The 21,787-nt window shown below is 40.2% G+C and overlaps 2 protein-coding genes across 2 annotated transcripts; both read left to right on the top strand.

The window, feature by feature from the left end:
• Nucleotides 1–1,539: 1,539 nt before the first annotated feature.
• Nucleotides 1,540–13,246, top strand: LOC306741683 (anoctamin-9; the record flags this gene model as incomplete). The annotated part of the gene is made up of 24 exons (XM_079223998.1): nt 1,540–1,560; nt 2,618–2,692; nt 2,823–2,945; nt 3,040–3,176; nt 3,368–3,417; nt 3,509–3,567; nt 4,361–4,440; nt 5,059–5,193; nt 5,280–5,373; nt 5,452–5,512; nt 6,419–6,501; nt 6,597–6,701; nt 7,335–7,499; nt 7,582–7,618; nt 9,607–9,718; nt 9,963–10,020; nt 10,147–10,244; nt 10,350–10,546; nt 10,646–10,798; nt 10,891–11,038; nt 11,123–11,245; nt 11,601–11,694; nt 11,942–12,054; nt 12,693–13,246. The coding sequence occupies 24 exons, from the start codon at nt 1,540–1,542 to the stop codon at nt 12,706–12,708; spliced, it is 2,337 nt and encodes a 778-aa protein (XP_079080124.1). The 3' UTR covers nt 12,709–13,246.
• A 1,190-nt stretch (nt 13,247–14,436) lies between these two features.
• On the top strand, nt 14,437–21,420 carry sigirr (single immunoglobulin and toll-interleukin 1 receptor (TIR) domain; the record flags this gene model as incomplete). The annotated part of the gene is made up of 10 exons (XM_079223847.1): nt 14,437–14,506; nt 15,416–15,685; nt 15,962–16,169; nt 16,260–16,387; nt 16,852–17,010; nt 17,109–17,252; nt 17,501–17,603; nt 17,782–17,932; nt 19,433–19,610; nt 20,776–21,420. 10 exons carry the CDS (start codon nt 14,437–14,439, stop codon nt 20,946–20,948), a joined length of 1,584 nt encoding a protein of 527 aa, XP_079079973.1. The 3' UTR covers nt 20,949–21,420.
• Nucleotides 21,421–21,787: the final 367 nt, after the last annotated feature.

Here is a 21,787-nt window from a genome sequence, read left to right as displayed (position 1 = left end):
GCACGCGCACACACACACGCACACACACACACACACACAAACACACACACACACACACAAGCTTGTAGTGTCATGATAATTTAAAGCAGATAAAGATTACAAAAAATATGGGAATATAGGCCTACTGCTATTCAAACAGCAAGACACAAATGTAGAAAAATTCTATATATTTTAAGTATGAAAAGTATCCATTAAGATAATTTACCTTTCAAAAGCCTAATAATATGTACATTACATTATAGGATTTATATGTGGTGTCAAGCAGCAGTGGAATGAGGTGGTTAAGGTGGAGTAAAGTTTGATATTTGTACTTGTTGGTTAATCGTTCACACTGCATCATTGTTAAATAGGTTGGTCATATATGTTGTATACTGCAATAAGAGGGCCATATAGTGTATAACATATACATTCTCAAGTAAAGCACAAGTTACAGTATCGTTACTTTCCCCCTCTAAAAAGTAGCAGTGGGTCAATCTTGTGAATTTTTCAATCATTAACTATTATTGTTTTATTTTGTTTTGGTACTTCCTCTAAATGTGGACATGTTTTGTTTGTTGTCAAAAGAGGGACATTTGTAGTCGAAGTTAAGCTGCTGCAGCAACTTGGAAAGCTACTGTAAACACGAGATGAATGAGTAAGGTTAACATTCGTTACATATTCAATAAATCATGCTCCCACCATGTAAGATCTAATGCCTTATTAGATGTTAAATGGTGGGAGCATGATTTATTGAAACATGATTTATTGAAACATGTTTTTAATTCAGCTTGTAGCTCAACATTGATAATATAATATAATATTTATGATGAATTTAAGTTGTAATAGTCACAATGCATTTATTGTGTTTGTTTTGATGTTGGTTTGTTGACCAGGGCCTATCATTTCCTATTCTGCCGTGAGTGGTAGTGGATCTGCTCAGCCTTCATTATGGACCTCGAAAATGCTTTTAAGTCTTCATGTCCTGGCTAAAAGGGTAGAGGTGAGGCGCTGATGTCTTTAAAGCAAATGTCACTGTGCTGACTGTGTAGGAAGTCAGTCCTAGCCTGTGATTTGCAGTTTAATGGCGCATCTGCTGCCCCCTAGTGGTGGATGCGTGCTATTTCGCATCAGCAGGAGGAGGCAAGAGACATATACCATTCCATTGCACCTGACTACTCGAGTCGAGCTTATCTCTGTCTGCCCTGTGCGGCTGAAACACACAGAGCCTGGTTGCCTGCGTGTCCATTGCACATTGCCCATTGCCCGTTGCCCCGCTGGACGGACTGAACTGAGAAAACAAGGTGGAGGCGATACAGATAAACGCTGTGACACCAGCAACAGGTAGAGTCGCTTTTACATTCCTTAGCTAGTAGGACAAATAACACGTTTGTTCCTGGGGGAAGTACGGAAGTTGCCTGCTGCTTGTTCAAGTGCAATCATGTCATTTTATAGCCGGGGAGCGGACAGAGAGTCTCTGGGATCATTGAATGGTGACTGAAGCTTTTTTTTTTTTTCTTCTTCATTCCGGGAACCCGCATCTGCATTCAGCACCTACTCATCATGCCTGTCCACAGGAGACAGGTGGGTGATCTTATATATTCACACTTAACACATAGATTATGCCGATTCAGAATGAAGCTGTTCTGAGACCAGCTGCTGCTCTAACATCATGTTATGTTGAACATAGGCCCGCTGCCAATCCTGCACTTGTCAGACTAAATATTGGACAAGGCCTGCCTTTGCATAAATCAAGACTACACCATGTTCAGGGTTGAATGGGATGTAATATGTGCTTCCACCGGTACCATGCTCTTCAGATTGTACGTGTAGGTATGCCACACCTTCTCTGTGCTGGCAGTGTAGGTGAATAGCCTGGATCGGCATGAGGGTGTCAGTAGATCCACATGTCATGAGGCTCAGTCAGTTAAACTAACCCACTTCTCTGACAGTCACTGCAGGTGAGTCAGGATTACTACAGTGGCATTCACTGACACTGAGTGACACATCATCACGTCATTGTTAAACAGGACTACGTTGGAAATGACCTTTCTGCATATTTCCACAAGCTTTTTTAAATTATTATTAAAGGGACAGTTTACACTAAAACATTGACATATTTTTTCTCCTTTTTACCTGCAGTGCTATTTATCAATATAGATTGTTTTGGTGTGAGTTTCCTAGTTTTAGAGATGTCGGCCTTAGTCGGTCTTCTCTCCAATATGTAATGGGGCTATATGGCACTTGGCTTGTAGCGCTCGAAGTGCCAACAATACATTTGAAGAACTCACAAAGGCTCATGACAAGGTCTGTGTATTATCTGTAATACCGGGTCATGATTTATGAAGAGACATTGCTGTTGAGTTTTGAGCTTTGAGCGCCACAAGCAAAGTGCAATACAGCCCCATTATATTCATGAGAAGGCAGACATTTCTACGGCTGATATCTCCAAAACTAGGCAACTCACGCCAAAACAATCTAGACTGATTTATAGCATACAGGTAAACACAGATGTATTTTTATTTTTTATTTTGGGATGAACTGTCTCTTTGAAAACCAATTATTTATATATGAGCAATGTGAGGAAATTAACATAACTTTGTGAATGACTTGTATTATTTTTCTAATTCTTGTTGTATAGCCCAGTATTGAACTACTGGAATTGATGGGAGTGGTAAGAGAGAATGGCACCGACCAGTCTCCACTCCCTCCTGTGGTAAGATTAATTAATTAATTATTATTATTAGATTTAATAACAAGCTAACTAGTCCAGGCTATCCTCATAGCCAGATTAAGATTCATCCTTATAATTTCTGGAAGTCTGATTTATGATTATTGCCACTCAGCACACACCTCTATCATATGACTTCGTCCTGGTTGCCAAAACGATTGAGAAGCAGGAGAGAGAGGCTTTCAAGAAGCAAACTGAATACATTGAAGAACTGAAAAAAAAGAACTTGAAAGTTACCGTAAGTCTTTAATATAAACAACAACAACGTTTCTCTACTATTGGAAAGGTTACACGATTATTGTATTGATCTGGTCTTTATTCATTCTATTTAGAAAATCATAGATGATGATCTCATCTTCTATGGGATTCAAGCGCCGAAAGAAATATTTGAGAAGTACAGGTATCTGCTCAAAGTGTCTGATGCTTGTAACTGGAGCTCGGATCAGAACGTTGTACCACTCAGCACCAGGTAAAACATGCGGCGTACAGCAGCTATTTTTGTCAATTTAAAATATCACAAATGCAAATTAAAGCATCTGTGATTGTTTATGTGCTCCCTGTGATCTTAATACATAGTTTTTTCCATATTCGCTGCATACAAATGTGATTTAATTAGGTTTTTATGGAGTGTCTCATAAGTGACACTCGTCCTTGTTTTAGGATAAGGATTGTCCACTTCATTTTGAATCACACCTATATACGTTCAGGAGGTGAGAAAGACTAACTGTATTTACAATCTCCAGAGGTGACCCAACACCTCATCTTTCATGCTATTCACTCACCTGTTGTTGTTCTTTCCAGAGGGTTTGCGGGATCTTATGAAGATGAAGGTTTTTGAGGCAAGGTTCTGCTTGCATGAGGTAAACATCCTAACATATAGTATAAACCTCGTTCTTGTACGGCATATATGATGTATCACTATGACAGACTGCAATATAGTCACCATATAGGCCCTGCTAATTGTGCTATTACCAGGTTTTGGATATGAACTGCAGACTAAAAAGATTGTATGAATAAAGAATGAAAACAGTAGACTGAATCATCATTTTCATAAGGTCAGAATGATATCAGAGTGATACGATTAAACCAGTCTCTTTTCCCTATGTGGATCCACACGTCCTCCTGCTAAATATAGTGAGACTATTTTCTTACTGTTAAATCTCTTCTGTTCACGTGGCCGCTAAAGTGTTTTACTTTTCACAAAGAGAATCTAAAATTATGAAGTGAAACTTGGCAGGAGCTGTTCAAAACAATACATTGCTGCCAGAAAAGTATTTGTTCACAGTGAAACTATGGGAGAGATACTAATGCAGTGAGTCATTAGGAGCTGGGAGTATGTGGGTGTGTGTGAGAACATACATTGATACAAACAGTGTGTGCCCATATAAGCATTAGCATGCACATGTGTGTTTACCTCAACACTGTGGAGGGTGAAGACGTTTAGATAAAATGTCTCGGAAATTAAAATGTGAATACATTTCTGAAGCTTATTCAAAATATAAAGCCTCATGGATGTTTTTGTAATTGCATCTACAGTATCAGTCAGTAAAATCAGTAGATTGTGTTTTTACATCGTAAGCTTCTGAAATCAGTTTGACTGTATGTTGCGATTACCAATATGTGCAAAGCTCTTCTTCGTGTTGGTGATTTCAGAAAAAGAAGCAGAGAGAGCTGAAGAAGAGCTGGGCACGATGGACAGCCTGTCTCCAAGGGCAACCCATCACTGCCGTCAGGTTTGGACTGCAACACAACAGCCTATTTATCTTCCTGCTTGATTTTTACAGTTGCAGTTATTGCAGCATTATTGTTTTCCATGTCATCCCCAGACAACAAGACAACAAGCAAACATGTCGCCGCCCACGCATGAAGCAGGCTTTGTTTGGCCTCATTTTTTAAAATCATGTCCAGCACTTATTGCTGGTACAGATAAGAGTGGCTGTCTTTAGATTCACTTGTTTACTGAGTCCAAACAGCGGCACACTATGCAAACATGCATCATGTCACTGCTTTTAAGTGAAATAACGTAATTAGATGTGTCAGCTTTATGTCAACATGTTAGCTGTGTGATTTTAGCAAACAAGTGAGAAGATACAGTGTACAGCATCACTGTCAGTCGAGTACTTGTTGTCCTCGTATGTTGAACTAGTTGAAGCGCCAAGAAGCTTAAACACACCCTTATAAATAAAAGTTGAATTTATGTTGGGAAATACAACATACTTTGTATGTTTCTGTGTCACTTGATTATGTTATTAAGTTGTTATGTGTATGACAAACAAGACACATATGATAGACATATTATAAAGTATATTTTCGGAATTTTCTCCTGCTGTGTGCGTGTGTTCTCATGTCAGGAACTACTTTGGAGAGAAGGTGGCCTTGTACTATCTCTGGTTGGGCTGGTATACGTATCTGCTCATCGCGCCTGCTATCATCGGGGTCATTGTCTTCCTTTATGGCCTTGCCTTCTTCAACAGCTCACCCCTTATGTACGTTTTTCCACAGCACCGCAGTATCTGTATCAACATAACCTAGCATGTACACTGCGATAAATAAAGCACTCCTTGTATTGCAGAAAGGAGGTTTGTGAGGCTGACACAGTCATGTGTCCCCTTTGTGACAAGAGATGCAAAGTGTGGAAGCTCTCCGACACCTGCACATACGCCAAGGTACATCAGTGCAGTTGCATTGGATGGCTGAATATCTGTCTGTTTGCGCTCACTGATGGTCTTCTGGTTTACCTACAGGTGAGCCTGCTGTTTGATAATAATGGCACAGTGCTCTTTGCAATGTTCATGGCAGTGTGGGGTGAGTTTTGTGTGTCTATATGATATCATTATTCTTGTGTTCATAGACATAGTCATGCATTTGCAATATTTAGTTCCCTGTTTAAGATAGATAAGTGAGACATATCACAATCATACTTTCTGCAGATGCAATTTTGCTTTATAGCCATTACAACCAATGCCGATGTAATAAAAGATAATTAAAAATCCGGATGCATAACTCTTCTCCAATGCTGTTTATTTGCCTGAACACGTTTGGCTTTACAGGACAACTGGTACAAACAAGTATTTTATCTGCCTCTCATTTATTTTATCCAACTGCCTGGATGTTTTATGATCACTGAGATATGCACTGCCAAAGAGATGCCACATCACCGAGAGAACCTACTCGTCCTGGCTTCTCACATAGTAGTCAGCCCAGGCCATCTGGCCGTGGGGGTGGTCAAGCAGCCATCTATGAATCTATGAGAACATATAAATGCTCTTTCAGCTTATTCAGCTTTTCAGTTTTTTTGTGGATTTTTAAATGTTACCAGTCTGTTGGCAGACCTCTTCTCACATCCAATTAGTATCTGTTGTAAAAACTAAGGGTTCAGGCTAAATTGAATGTAGTAGCACAACTGTGGGGAAGTATAGTTACCTAACAGCCACTGCAAAAAGGAATACTGTTAATGTTTCTCTGTGACAAAGCCCTGTGTCAGTATGCTATAACCAAAATAAAATATGTATGTACATGGCAAAAGCAAAACACTTGTTCATCAGATGTTAAACCTTAAATAAAGACATGGATATTTTCATACATTGAGAGAAAGATGAATGCAAAACGTATACCAAATGTCCCAAAAGTGGCAAAGGGTAAACTTTGTTTTCATTCATATTGTTGTTCCAGGAGGTTTTATGGACTCATAAAAATCCTTGATTTTCACAGCAACATTGTTTTTGGAGTTCTGGAAGAGACATCGGGCTTCCTATGTGTGCGAATGGAAAGTGTCAGATTGGTGTGAGGAGGAGGTATGATCAGTTGTATACATGACATTCCATTTCAGTAATACCTGGTCATTGCTCACTGGAACTATAACTGTGCATATTTTTCTATTTAACTGTAGGAGGAACTGATACTTGAAATTGTGAACGACGTTAACTGTGAACCAAAAGAATACAAGCACTCTTATCTCCGCAGCACTCTGGTTTTGATCTGTGTCACAGCTATGGTGGGTGACTTGTCCTATAACCCTCTTCATATATATTCTTTAAAGGTGCTACTCATGATATTAAGTGCATTTTGACTCTCAACATGGCGATGGCTGAGCCGGCAGCTCGCAGCTAAAGGGTGCTAACAGCACTAACAGTACAAACTATAGCAAAAGTGCTGACAGAGCTAACAGTGGTTACCTGAGGGGGAATTGGAGGGGGCGCGCTACTCTTCCCCAAAGATGGCATCTTTTGGAACGGCGTTATCAACTGTAACGTCCGTATGAGGGCAGTGCAGAGCATATGTACAAGCATGAAAAGAAGACGCCACCAGCCCGGCTATGACAGAGTAGCACAGATAACAACACACTCAGAGGGAGAGTGGCTTAATTCTCTGCTCAGGGAGACATTACCTCACTATATGTTTACACAGCAAATAGTTGTTTGCAGCTATTATTGCACTGAATTCTGTCTATATTGCATCTTTAAATAGTTTGTACATCTTTAGAGCTCAGGTTGAATTATTAATCAGATTTAAGTTTGATAAGGTTCAGGTATTGGTATTAAATGTAGTTGAGGGTATTTGTGTTTTCATAGTTAATGGAAGCCCTCACAAGTGTAGTGATTCAAGTGTTTTTATTGTGTTTCCACAGATATTGGTGATCATTGGTCTGACACACGCCTTGGTGGTGTTCAGGGTGATCGCAGCAGTGCTCTTGGCTGAGGGATCATGGGAGTTCCTGAGCACCCACTCCAACAGCGGAGCGATGATGCTGGGGGCTGTCCTCCATTACCTCATCATCACTGTCATGACACGGGTACGCAGGTCTCAAAATGTGCATCTCTTGTCTCCTTTTGGTGGTATTCTCCGTGAGTGTGACAATGTCTTCGTCTTTGCAGATCAACAGGATTGTTGCCATGAAGCTCTGTGAAATAGGTACGTGTACTTACCGGTACATTTTAATTAGTTCAAATATGCAGATGCGCTGAAGCAGGAAGGCAGGTAATCAGAAAGGAAGCAGGTCAGACACACAGATAACAGACAGATAAGTAATAATGTCTGGAACACGACAGCAGCTACAGTTGCCCAAATTCAATGTCCCCTTAAAAAAACAAATTTAAAACTGCCAAAGACAAGTTTAGCAGGCAAGTGTTGCGCACTTGGACACAGGAGATCCAGGCGTGCATGTTTTTTTAAGAATTTCTTTACTAACAGGAGCAACAGTACACGAACACACTGAAAAGTACAGAAACACACTGATCAGCTCCACACTACGTACTTCATGCTATTCTAGACCAATCTGAATACAGTTTCTTATACCTATATAACTTACACATATCAACTTATTATCACTAACAACTTCATTCACACTGGCGACATTCTACACATTCACGCAACTGTCACTCACAGGCTACAGATGGTTACTACGGTTACTAGCTAGCTAAGCTAATTAAGTGATTCATTATATTCCGGACACGTCATGACATTCAACTTCCAAACAGACATACATTCATATTTGCCTTCCAAACAGTTATGTCCATGTGTCGCTACTTTTATACTATGTAATCACTTTCACCCACCTGAAAAGTACAGAAACACACTGATCAGCTCCACACTACATACTTCATGCTATTCTAGACCAATCTGAATAGCGCGAGCGCAGCTTTTTCCCTCGCTTTTCCCCAAAGGACCCCTGAGCTGACCCAAGTCTCTGCCTGAACTTAAATCCATGTAACCAACATTGACCTCACATCATTCAAACCTCCGACAAACAGATAAACAAACAGATGCTAGGTGAACAAACAAAATAATTAACAATCAATAAAAATAATAAACAAATGAGAATATGGGGGGGGGGGGGGTCCATGTCCAGTTCTTATTACAGGTGCAATGTTAATGTGGGCCCCACACAAGCACAATGTCTTCATTACATCAGGGAATTATCATGTTCATGAGAAAAGGGCCACGATGTACACTGATCGAGGAAATAAGTGTCAGCTGTAAAGAAACGTGATAGGTCAGCTGATGTTCAGTGGAGCAAAACTCACTGAGGGGAAGCTAGAAGGAAGGTGAGACGTCACAGGAAGAAAACTGTTTAAAACATTAGGGGAGAAAGAGTCTGAGACGGAGAGGTAGAATAAAAAAAGTTCTGCTGGTCTTGTCATGTCGAGCAAAGTCAGAACCCCAAACGGTTATAAGACGAGTCTGAAGGTTTGCAAGTTGAATAACGAAAGGGTGAAACATCATGTTTGCTATTTTAATGTTAAAGACAGGAGAGTATCTCTTCAGGCCTCTAAAAACTAACCAACAGGAAACCACAGACAACTTTACAACTTGCAACATGTGACAAGGGATCATTACTTGAGTAGACATGCCTTCAATTTAATAGAGTTTTAAGCCAAAAAAAGATGTGACCCAGTGATGCAGAGTACATCTGAGCCGCTCTGCAAGGTACATTTCTGTCTTGTCTAGATCCCCAAAAATGCTACACACTGTTCCTTTAATAGACCTTTTCCCCTTCAGATATGTTTGACCTGTCATGGCAGGTGAAGCACAAGTTATAATTGCCTGATATCAGGGCCCTAAAACTGTCTCACCTAATTAGAATGCAGCCATCAGGTTATTGATTGCACCTGTGCTTTACCTGTTATCAGTGAGCCAGTCACATTCAGCTGTGATGTGTTGATGACCGTTTATAATAGCTGCCGCTGGAAATGGTAAAATAAAAAAATATTTAGTTGGAACACTCAAAATTAAATCTTCATATTTTGTGCACCAACATGTAACTCAAAACTTATATAGGGGTAATGATGTAATCAATGTCATATTGAAATTCTGTTGTAGTCTCAAGTGGGTGAGATTGTGCCATCCATTGACCAAATAGTGAACTGCATAAAACCTGATATGACGCCTGTCTTCACTAGAGAAAACAAGATCATTTGCTGCCACAGAGAAGAGCTTCACTGTCAAGATGTTCACCTTCCAGTTCTTCACCTATTTCTCCTCCCTCTTCTACGTGGCCTTTTTTCTCGGCAGGTGAGAACAAGTGGACCAGCCGATAATTCAATATTCACATTGAACTTTTATTGGTGTCATATGTATTGTATATCGATATAAAAATAGTCCGCTCTAGACTCAGATTCCAAACCCATAGAACACATTGTCGAAACCTAAATGACCCGTAAATTAAAGTCCAAATGAAAGAAACTAATTGTCCTTAATTATTAACACCCAATGTCCCAACCCAACCAATAATGTGTTTTTGTGACACTCGTGACAGGATAAATGGCCATCCTGGTGGTTACGTCCGCATTTCAGGGAAATGGAGACTAGAAGAGGTGTGTGACATAAACATGCATCTCATTTAGCAACACTGAATGTCCATTTGGAATGAAACATTTCTGTTTTCCCTTTGAAATATTGTATCTGATTACATTTCAAACATGTTACTCTCCCTTGTGCAGTGTCATCCCAGTGGATGTCTCACAGATCTGTTCATCCAAATGGCCATCATAATGGTACTCAAGCAAACCATCAGCAATGTCTTTGAGTTCACTTGGCCGTGAGTATAAATCAGATTTGTGATTTAAATACTGAATAACACTGTTAAATCCACTTTACTCACATCGTGTCCGGTGTTTTGAAAACTGTCTCTTGGTTGCATCAGCTGGTTCTGCAGGTGGTTCAAGAGACGAAGAACCCAGAAGCTGCAGAGGAAATGTGCCCACTGCTATCTGAAAGATGAATCAGAGACTAAACAAGGAGCTGAACTGTGTGACAACTGCAAGCTTCGAGACTGGGAGAGCAACTACCGTCTCAATGATGTCGACTCCTTCAGCCTGTTCCATGAGTTCCTGGAGATGGGTGTGTACTCCGCTGAATGCTTCAACAGCAATAACAGTAGACACTAGACAAACGCTGGACTGGTTTTGGAAAATAATATATTTCTTGCTTTCTCCTCAGTGATCCAGTTCAGCTTTACCACCATATTTGTGGCAGCGTTTCCTCTCGCTCCTCTGCTAGCTCTCATTAATAATATCATTGAGATACGCCTGGATGCCATTAAAATGGTTGCTCTGGAGCGCAGACTGGTTCCCAAGAAAACCAACGATATTGGTGAGCATCGCTTTTGACTGAGAATTGAAATGTTGTCTGCCTGTTTATATTGGAGATCAAATTCTCCTCACGTCAGCGTCTCCTTTCCTCAGGTGTGTGGATAGACGTGTTGGAAGCTATCGGTGTCTTAGCTGTCATTGCAAACGGGCTGGTCATTGGTGTGTCTTCAGACTTCATCCCCCGATTGGTGTACCGCTACCGCTATGGCCCATGTGCCAACGGCACAGTGACGGATATTGAGTGAGAATTCTCCTCGAAAATGTTTATGTTCTGGCATGTAATCTGCAACACTCACTTTAAAGTAAACAACTTCTTCTTTTCAAGCTGCATGGCTGGATACATCAACAACACTCTCTCAATTGCACGAATGGACGACCAGAACATAGGCAACGAGTTTTCAGCCAGTCAGATGGTCACTCCTGGTGGCTTGAATGTCACTTACTGCAGGTTTGTTCCTTTAATCTTATGGGTCTGCAATGGCTGAGAAGCTGTTCGGTCAGAAGTTATTATGAGGACAGAAGAAACCAAAGTCCAAACATATAATTTGAGTAACAACAGAGTCAAAAGCACTGACCCGTCTCACCACTAGAGTTAATAACTGCCAGCTCAGATATCTTGGTAGTATTGCACTGTTACTGTTGCTGTAAGGACAGTTTAACCTCAGGGGATAGAAATGCTATATAAACACATTTTACATTCTTCTTAAATGTTGCCATCACTGCAGCTGGTAGCAGAATAATCAACTGAGTGATTGAGAGATAAGATAGATAACATCCACATTCTGTTCTGTTTTTCTTCACAGGTATAAAGACTACAGGAGCAATGAGGACTACAGTTTTACCCCACAATTCTGGCTAATTTTAGCTGTGCGCTTTGCCTTTGTCATCCTGTTTGAGGTACATTTTATTCATGACCAAACAAGAAACCACCAACCACATCTTCTTACACTGATTTCTTTTAGCAGTTCTTTTGTACAGTAGCACCAAATACAACACGCACAATGTCCTCCCAACTGTTTGTCTATTTTGATGTTTAACATCGTTGATCTTGGTTATCATAACATTTGTGAATTTTATCTTTAATGAAACCACATTTTCACAGATAGAAAGGGAGATAACATAACATTTTCCTCTCTGCTTGCAGCACGTTGTCGTCATATGCAAGTTTGTTGCAGCCTGGTTTGTGCCGAGCGCTCCTATGCAGGTCAAGAATGATAGACTCTTTGATAAACTCAACAGACTAAAAGAGGAACTCAGGTGAGGCTCAAGTAATATGTGATTACATTGTTGTGGCGGCCGGTTGCTGAAATAAAACGCAATCTTGCTCTTTTGTTTTTTAAATGTTATGCAAATCCACTGGCCCGGTATAGGAGTGGATACTGACCTTATTAGGTGGATCTGGTATCGGCCATGACGTGACCCATTAGTGCCAGTTTTAACACACAGAAACACAAGGTGCTCCCGGGATGTTTGTGATGATCTCAGAAGCAAGACAGTCTATCTTATGTTTTACATCACATTCAGCAGACCTTCTGACTTCAAATCAATGCATTAAAACTTTTGAGAAACCTTGCTATTTATCCCACTGTATAGGCACTTGCATGTGGCAGTGTTTACTTTAGAGTTTCTAAAGCCAGCATTCATCTTCATGAAGGAATTATAAGTGATATACATTGAACAAATATATATATTTCACCCAAATGGTACTGGAATTTAACTGAACCCTAATTGCCTACAGGATGATTTATACATACAAAATGTCACATTTGTAGCTCTAATAAATTGTTTATTATATATAAAAAAAATATATATATATGTTTTTAAGATGTGCGCTGTATTGTTGTGTCCTTGACATAGATGCCACAACTAACCAACCTTTGTTTCTTTTCTTGCAGTTCATTTGAAGCGTGATCCCAGTCAAAGTTTACACGTTTTCCCCTGAGCCCAGTGTTGCCTTGTGCATTCAAGTGTCCAGACTATCAGTGTTGAGTCAGCTTCAAAGCCATTCATCCTTCTGGAGAGTTCAGACAGAGGGCTCTCACTCTCTTTTATTGTTTGCATTCAAATGCTAATGGCTGGCTATCTGGATACTAATCTACAAAATGGACTGTGAAGCTTGACACATTTTTCTTGGACAAAGAAAGTGTACAGTAACTGATTTTACTGACCACAAGATTGTTCTTATTCTATTGTAAGAATGCACTGATAGCTTACTGTTGGATCTCTATATTTGTGAGACGCATGTGAGTGTTTTTATTGAAGGCCTAAAGATAATTTATACCGCTACTGCACATAAAGTACTGATTGTGTGTTACTATGTTGCCTTATAGTGTAAAAAAGCGCTGTGATGATTGTCATTACTGCAGATAGAGTCTGAAGCTGTCTTTTGTAAACCAGACACAATAATGTTTTGCATAATACTATTTTATATTACTGAATAAAAGAGGAAAACTGACCTCATATATTGAAATGTCTTTTGAATTTAAACTTGTCTGATAAAAGGTGTCAAAGGTAATATTTTTGTTTTGCCAAATTACAGATTTGAGAGTATAAACATTCCGATATTTAAGTAATAGCTACATTTACGTCAGTATTTTCTTCATGTCAACCCTATATATTGTTTATGGCAATTGTGGGGATTTAATGACCCGAGGGAATTTTATATTCTATATACTGTATAAAGAGAAGTTAGACATGGTGTCTTTTAAGAACTGATGCTACTGTCTTAGTCTCAACATCTTTACATTCACGAATTCTAAGCAAAAAAATATTATCCCAAAATGTATCGACTTGAAGTGTATTGAAACAGTATTTTGACCATCATATGTAGATAAAAAATAAATATTTGAAAAGTATACCACACTCATACAAGGCACCATTATAATGGGATTATAAACTTGTAACTTTATTAATGGTAAATAAAAAATGGACCATTATAAAGAAACTTTGGGTTGTCAGGTTGTGAAAAATCCCCTTAACTGGTTAGACTGTTGGACTTAATTTCTGGAAAGGGCTGCTGAAAATCAATTTATTAACTTTATTAACTTTACACTGCTGATTTGATGATAAAACGTTTATTTCTCACATATACACTTTTACAATTCAAAATGATGGGTTATTATAAAGTATGCTGTGTACTGAGTATTAGAAAGTGAAAAACTCATGAAGATTTATGAATGGATTAACAACGTGCAGAAAATAAGATTTATAACAACCTCGAGATTAATTAATTATGTATTTAATACTTATAAATCCTGTATAAAATGTGCCTTATTAAAAGGATATACTTTTCGAGGTTTAAATTAGAACAAACGCTAAGTCTGAATTTACTAGAGATATCATTGTATTAAATTAAGGACGCACGAAACGTAGATGTTGTATTTTAGTGAGTTTCCTGGTCTCCTCCCAAGTGTCAGTGTAGGTGAAACGTCACGTGACCACGGGGAGCCAATAGCTGAAAGAGTTGCAGGTATCGCCAGGTGCAGTCGGTCAACCAGAAGGCTGACGTCTGCATAGTCACATGCAATGTAATTAAACAGTAATAATCAGTATCTTATAGGTAGTGATGTAGGTTCACAAAAAAACGCTTTACTCGGCTCACTTGTTACCTGAGGAGGAAGAGGAGGAAGACTGTGGCTCATGGCTCTGATTGTATTCGCTTTTATTATGGTGTTCACCAGGAAATGGGACAAGTCTGTTCTCGCGGAGGGTAAGGATGTACAAAATTAAACATTATGCATACTTACATTTACTCATATATCATAGGTTAACTCTTCATTGGTAAATCCATTTTTAAAGTATCTGCATTTGTTGATAGCTGTAGTATTCACCGCATTGTTGTTGGTATATTTGACTATTCAAAACGGTTCGGTTTATGGGATGCTGGATGGGTAAATACCAGGTCAGTACACATGTGGTCAGTACAGGGTCACAGTATCTGTCACGCGGTCACATGCTGCTGCCTGGAAACATGGGCACCTGAGCTGGACGTCGGACCCGGATGAGTGTCACTTTGTTTGAGAAACGGTTGAAAAAAAGAAGAAAAAAGCGAAAGGGAAGCGAGGAGGAACCAGAGCAGGCAGTTGTGCTGGTTTAGTCAAAATCCGGATTAACGCATGCGCTGAATATCTTGAAGAACAAATCCAGATTCTTAGGGCAGCGCTCATTAGTGGATTGTCCGAAATGTGTTTTAAATATGTCCTGACAGACGAGCAATTCATTAGTACGTTGTTTTCGTTGAACATGAACAGCAATAGGAATATCCAGTCATTTATCCCCCTTTCGTCTAAGTCTGCAAAACAGCCCCTTTGCTCAAAGTTGGCTGAGTTCACCTTCATGCATCATTAGACACTTAATCTTTGCCCAAAGCTAAACACAGTCTTCTGAAGCTGTACAGAGGGAATGCAAACTGTTAACGTCCACATACAGTGGGCTAACTGGTTTCTCTAAAGGAAGGTAAGTCACGTATAGGTATTTGCTTGCTGAAGTTATTTGACCACAACACATCAATTCAGTTTCTCAATTATGTCATTATTAAAATTCAATTGAGAGATCAAAGTCAGTTTTTGTTGCATAAGGTAAAGACGGCTGTGTAAATCCGCTTTCTCTCTGTTTGTAGCTCAGTCTTGTGTGGATGAGAGCAGGTTTAAGGAGCAGGTGCTCTATGCGGGGCAGCAGAGGCCTCCGTATCGGCTGGACTGCCCTCTGAAGCCCCAGAGCTCCCTTGAGCCCCGGCTGACCTGGCAGAAGGACTGTCAGCCGCTCCCTACTCAGGGAGGGAAGGCTTACCTGGAGTTTGCCAACCTCACCTTGCAAGATCAAGGGAACTACACCTGTACGCAACCGAGCAACAGCACAGCCTCATTCACTGTGCGTCTCGTCGTTAAAGGTATGTATTATTTCCTCATGTGATGAAGTCATCTCAAACCTTATCCTGTGATTGGGTGTCTCTCACAGTAAACTATTATCTGTCCCTGAAGTAAACGTAGAGTTTGTAGGGGAGGTTGAAGGGGCTAGTTGAATGACTACACCTGCAAGGACACATTTAATTTCAGCTTGTCTTCCAGCTGCAGTCTCTGGCTTTTACCTGGCAGTGCACATAAAGGCCTCTATTGTCTGGAGCTCCTGCAGAGAACACAGATAACAGTGGTATGTCTTTCCACAGAGTCTCTGTGCTCCAAAGCCCCAGAATTTAAACCGAATGGGGGCTCGAACGGACTCCAGAGGAACGTGGACTGCACTGTGACACTGAACTGCACCGCTCTCCTCCAATGGGACCGAACAGAAGAGCACTGTGATGGCATGCTGCAGTGGAGTAAAGATGGCCAACCCCTCACCAATCACACACATTACACGCAGAATACCTCCTCGTGGTGAATTGACGCTTTTTAAATATCAGTGACATGCACCTGCATTTAATGGGTATTTCAAAGTGAGATCAAGTTTTCTGCTCCGCATATTAGGTCTCCTGTTGTTAGCAAGCTGATGGTGAACAGTCTGCTGGTGATCAACCTCACAGAGCTGGATGCTTTTGGGCTCTACAGCTGCACAGTGAGGAACATTTCCTCTGACTTTAGTCTGCCGTACTCAAGTAAGATAACTAAAGACACAACCCTATGTATGCCAGGTTTCTTACATTCTGTCCTGCATCTTGTTTTCTATTTCCTAAAAGATTACCCACCCAAAGACGAAAGAGACACACAAATGTGACAACGAAGATTAGAGGGTATTAGAGGGTATTGTAGACACGATCAGTGTGCTAATGAGCAGGAGAAAGTCCGCCAGCTCTACACACATTGTCAACTGTCACACAGCCATTAATACCACCGACACACAGATACATCAAGTCTGTATCAATTTACAGCATTTTGGCAGGAAGCCTGGATCAGTCTTGTGATTCACAACATGAATTGATTCTGATTCATGTTACTTCTCCCTGAATTACCGTCACAGAACTGACCCCGATGTACAGAACCACTCTACTGACAAAATCCATATTCCGTAGTTTAGAGTGTTTTTCAGTTTTTTTCAATATTGCTTATTTTTGGTCCACAGACTCGTTTGTGTGCTCAGACGGCCCAAACCACACAACTGCTGTTATTGCAGCTGGCTTTCTCCTCCTCCTCCTGGCTGTAGCTGCTGTTGTGTACTCCAGGTGTCACTTGAACATCAAACTCTGGTACAGGAACTACTACGGACCCTATGAACTCAATGGTGAGGCCTCCGAAGTGATAACATTTTTGCTATAATCATGTATAAGACTGTACAGTAGTATCAACACCACTGGTATGTTTGTGTCTCCATGTCTTCAGATGGCAAATTATATGATGCCTATATCTCTTATGTGAACAATGATCATGACAGAAAGTTTGTCAACTTTATTCTCAAACCTCACCTGGAGAATAAAAATACGCTCAAGGTGCACCTCAATGACAACGATATTCTACCTGGCTCAGGTAAGATTTCTGTCTGTTGGTCTTTATAGGACTGCATGTTTATGCAGTTTCTGTTAGTTTTAATCTTCACAATCCAATCTTGAGACGTTTCTCTAATCAAAACAAATGCCTCAGACTTATACATTTGTAAATGCATCTTTAATTTGCATGTCATTTGTGTGACCATCTGCTTGTAAGCACTTTTTGTGAAACAGGCTCTTGGGTAAAACATTGTCATAACAATGCACAACCTTATTATTTGTATCCAGAACCTTCTGCAGAATTGCTCATGAACATCAGTCGCTCTCGGCGTTTGATCGTGTTGCTCTCTCATGCTTACCTTGAGCAGGACTGGTGCTCCAATAACTTCAGGTCAGAATAATTTCATGTATAAACGATTCTTTTCAAACAACACTATTATAAAACTGACTGGTAGAATGACCATGTAATGTCACCATTACAATACACCACTTGAGGTCAGTGTTGCTGCAATTTGGAGCATTGTTTTCAGTGTGGCCTGTCATGACACACAGGAGCTGTGTGTTTTCAGACAGGGCCTCCTGCACCTGTTGGAGTTGTGTCAGCGGCCGGTCCTCATTGTGTTGGAGGGTCAGTCCAAATGCATGAGGCCTGAGATCAAGCAGCTGCTCAGTGAGCACCAGCACTGCCTCACCATACTCACCTGGAAGCACAACTCTGTGGTAAGAGTTAATAATAATAATAATACCCAGTAGTGCTGTTCTGAGCAAACAAACACCAATAACAAACTAAATACAGTATGAGTAGTTTACCCGTATGCTTCTCTCCAAAAAATACCTCTAAAACCAACTTGCATGGAATGGATATAAACATCGAACAAAAAGTTTGGAAATTTGTGTTTGTTTGATTATTCAAATATTGTAACAATGCTCCTTGGCAATACATTCTATACCGTTGGAAAGCCTGTTTATTTACCTTTCAAACGGTTCCCCATCTGTAAGGAACATGCATTTCTGGGATGAGCAGCACAGCTGAGTATGTGAATTGTCGCCATGAACAATTTGACAAATCTTCTCTGCCAATGCCAAACAGCTGATTCCCATATACTCTTGTTTAGTGGATTGGATGATTGAAGTCTATCAGTAACAAGAAAGAAACAAGACGTATTGGCAATTTTGTAATGTATTCATAAAATTAATAAACAGTCAGGAGCCTCAGAAGCGTGTGGAAGAACCATACACAGCCACAACAATCTGGCACCTCCTCATACTGCTCACCAGCCTGGTGAACACTGCTGTGGAAGGGCATTCCACTACTCAAGCAGGATCTGTCTCAAGTAGGCCAACGTGGTGTTCAATGGGTTGAGGTCAGGACTGCTGAAGGCCATTCCAGTCTCTCCTCCCAGACTCAGCAGGTCTCTGATGAATCCGCTCTGTGGGGGCGAGCGTTGTCATCTTGGAGGATGGAGTTCAGTCCCAGACTGTGGAGCAATGGGATTGCCACTGGTTGCAGAATCTCATCTCGATATCTCTCTGCATTGAGATTGCCTCCAATGAAGCACCTTTGGGGTACCGGAAGATCAAAGCAAGAGTCAATAGCAACCGCAGAATACGCTGTTTGGCATTAGCAGAGAAGATTTAGGCAAATTTTTCATGGGCACAACCCACATACTCAGCTGTGCTGCTCATCCCACCAATGTATGTTCTTCACAAATGGGGCGCTGTTTAAAAGGGAAATAAACAGGCTTTCCAACAGTATAACATGTATTGCATTGTTAGAATAGAGAAATAATCTACCAAACACAAATTTTTGAACTTTTTGTCCGATGTTTATATATAATATACATATAATAGACTCTTTCTCCCACTGAGTGCATGTTGTGTTTCCATTGAAGCAACATTACACCACCATCATGTGCAAAGACTTCACTAAAGATCATTAAAAAAAAACTTGAATGTATGTATGACTAAATCAGAAACAGACTTAAAAAAAAAGCATTTCCATGGATATTAGTTTTTATTAACTGACAATATTATAAAAATGATTATATATAGAAATTGTGCAATAATAGTTATCTCTCTGTAGAAATGTGTTTCAATGTAAATGAATACATATACATATCAATGTAGAAAAGGATGATTCTGTATCATGTTACATGCAAGTAAGACTTCTGCAGTCTTTAATGGCGGAGTGTTCGGTTCCTGTGTTTTCGATTTGCACAGACTCCTTTCTCAGTCTTCTGGAAGGAGCTGGCCTTAGCGATGCCTCGCAGAGTCGTCTTCCGCAGCGAGTCTGCAGGTGACCCTCAGACTGTGCTACAAGATGACAAGGACCCAATGCTGAGCCTCGACTCCGACTACCTTGACTGCCGCTTTGACACAGACCCTGCAGGAGATCTGGGTAAGAGCAACGGCCACCGGACTCAATATGTCCTCCAGTACTGATGTTTGGTTCACTCTTCACTCTATTTGAACATGCAAATAAAAGAAAGGCATATTAAAGCTGCGCTACCTTGCACAAAGGAATGTGAGGTGTGCAACTGCTTGGTTTTATATTATTGCGTGAAGCATACTCACGTTTAACAGCTATCTGGTACTGACTTTATTCCAGAGCTGTAAATGCTTTTCAGATGTTTGCTTTTTCATGTACTTGTGTTGCATTAGAATGTTGTTGCATTAGAATTCAATTCCATTCAGTTTGTTTTGTATAGCCCAGAATCACAAATTACAAATTTGCCTCAGAGGGTTTTACAATCTGTACACATCCTGTCCCGGGACTTCACATCGGATCAGGAAAAAAAAAAAAATTGCAGTAGATGTGTACATAATAGACAACGTAACAGAGTTACAGCACATTCAATGAATAGTTATGGCCTGTATGCAAGCCTCAACCTGATAGAGAGTCTTTTCTCTTTTACGACACTGTGTGCATTGAAACTGACGTAGGTTGAGACTTGTTTGAATCTCCAAACATGGATTCATCTACAGTTAATCTTTAACTTCAATACAAATAAATCATATCACATGATGAGCTTGCACATTTGTTTACACATAAGCACATAATGCATTTGCTTACTTGCAGAAAGTTAGATAAATAGATTTGTATTTGTGTTTTTTTTCTATATGGACCTATGAGTCTAAAAATAAAAGGAATATATAATACCACTTTAATATGTTTCACCTGAATATAAAGCTACAGTCGTTCCTCTTGGTTTAGCACAAAGACTGGAAACGGGTAACGCCTGACTCTGCCCATAGCTCTAGACTAGAGCACCTCAAGAGCTCACGAGTTTATTATTTTTTTGATTATTTTAAATGAGTCCTCTTGTCGCTGTATACTAAGAATGTATTTTACTCTGAAGCTGTAATTGATGTTTATCTGCCGGGGCAAACAATGTGCACGAATGAAACAAGAATTTCATTTTAAATTCTGAAGAGATTAGTAATTTACATAAAAATCCTGATGCAGGCCAAACAGCACAACACTTCAGCAGTGAATAACACATCATGTATTTGCATTCATTTTGGGATAGATGTTTCACCTTTGTTTCCTCTTTCTACTGCAGGGCTACGCCTCCCTATGTACAAGGCTCTGGCCTGTAAAGCTCCCGTCCTCCCTGCTGCTCCCATCACTGCAGCTGAGCCCAAATCCTCCGACATCGACGTGTCGGACCTGGGCTCACGCAACTATGGAGCCCGCTCAGACTTTTACTGCCTGGTCACTAAGGAGGACATGTGATCTGCACTCCCCTCTCTGCTACTGATTTATACACCTACATGAGATCTTCATTATCATTGCTTTATAGTTTTCTAGTAAATATGTTTTTCTTCTATGTACAGTGTGTTGTTGAAATCAAAGTGTTTTCTTTTTATGTTTCCACTTACCAAAGACTGATTTTGATTGTTTTTGTGTATTTTTTACTTTTGTGTAAAATATTTAATGATCTTTTTTTATGTCTTTTAATTTGTCATTTCACCAACATCTCTCATAAAGTCCTCGGCAGAGGGCGGAGTGATGTCAGATACGATGAAGGAATTCTGCTTCTTAAGCAGATTTTCACTGTTTTACAATTGAAAGTACACAGAAAATAAATGTAATGGAAACATGAAGTCAGATTTGAACCCAAAACACTGGCATCTGTTTGCACACAAGTCAACTGAAGCAGGACAACGCACATGACCGAAGAACTCATAGTTCTTGATATTTATGTACCGCTAGGTTTTTGTATGTGATGTAAACAGACTGATAACACAGCAATCTTGCTAGTAAAGCAGTTTTCAACAAATACTGGGCTATTTCTCTCTTCAGGGGCTGATGATCTTTGTCCTCACATAGAAATGATTACAGTACCTGCAATGAAATACAAGTCTAAATAAGGGCGCAGCTGGGAAGGTGTGGTATTGTTCCTGTCTGAGCAGGAGCAAATATGTAAACAGGGAGTGGCCAACATTTTACCACCTCAGTGGCACTCTACTATAGTCGCAGCATACGCTGCAGCGCGCGCGCGCGCACACACACACACACACACACACACACACACACACACACACACACACACACACACACACACACACACA

Source organism: Taurulus bubalis (genome assembly GCF_910589615.1).
Source record: "Taurulus bubalis genome assembly, chromosome: 9".
Classification (NCBI taxonomy): Eukaryota; Metazoa; Chordata; class Actinopteri; order Perciformes; family Cottidae; genus Taurulus; species Taurulus bubalis.
This window is presented reverse-complemented; position numbering and strand designations above follow the sequence as displayed.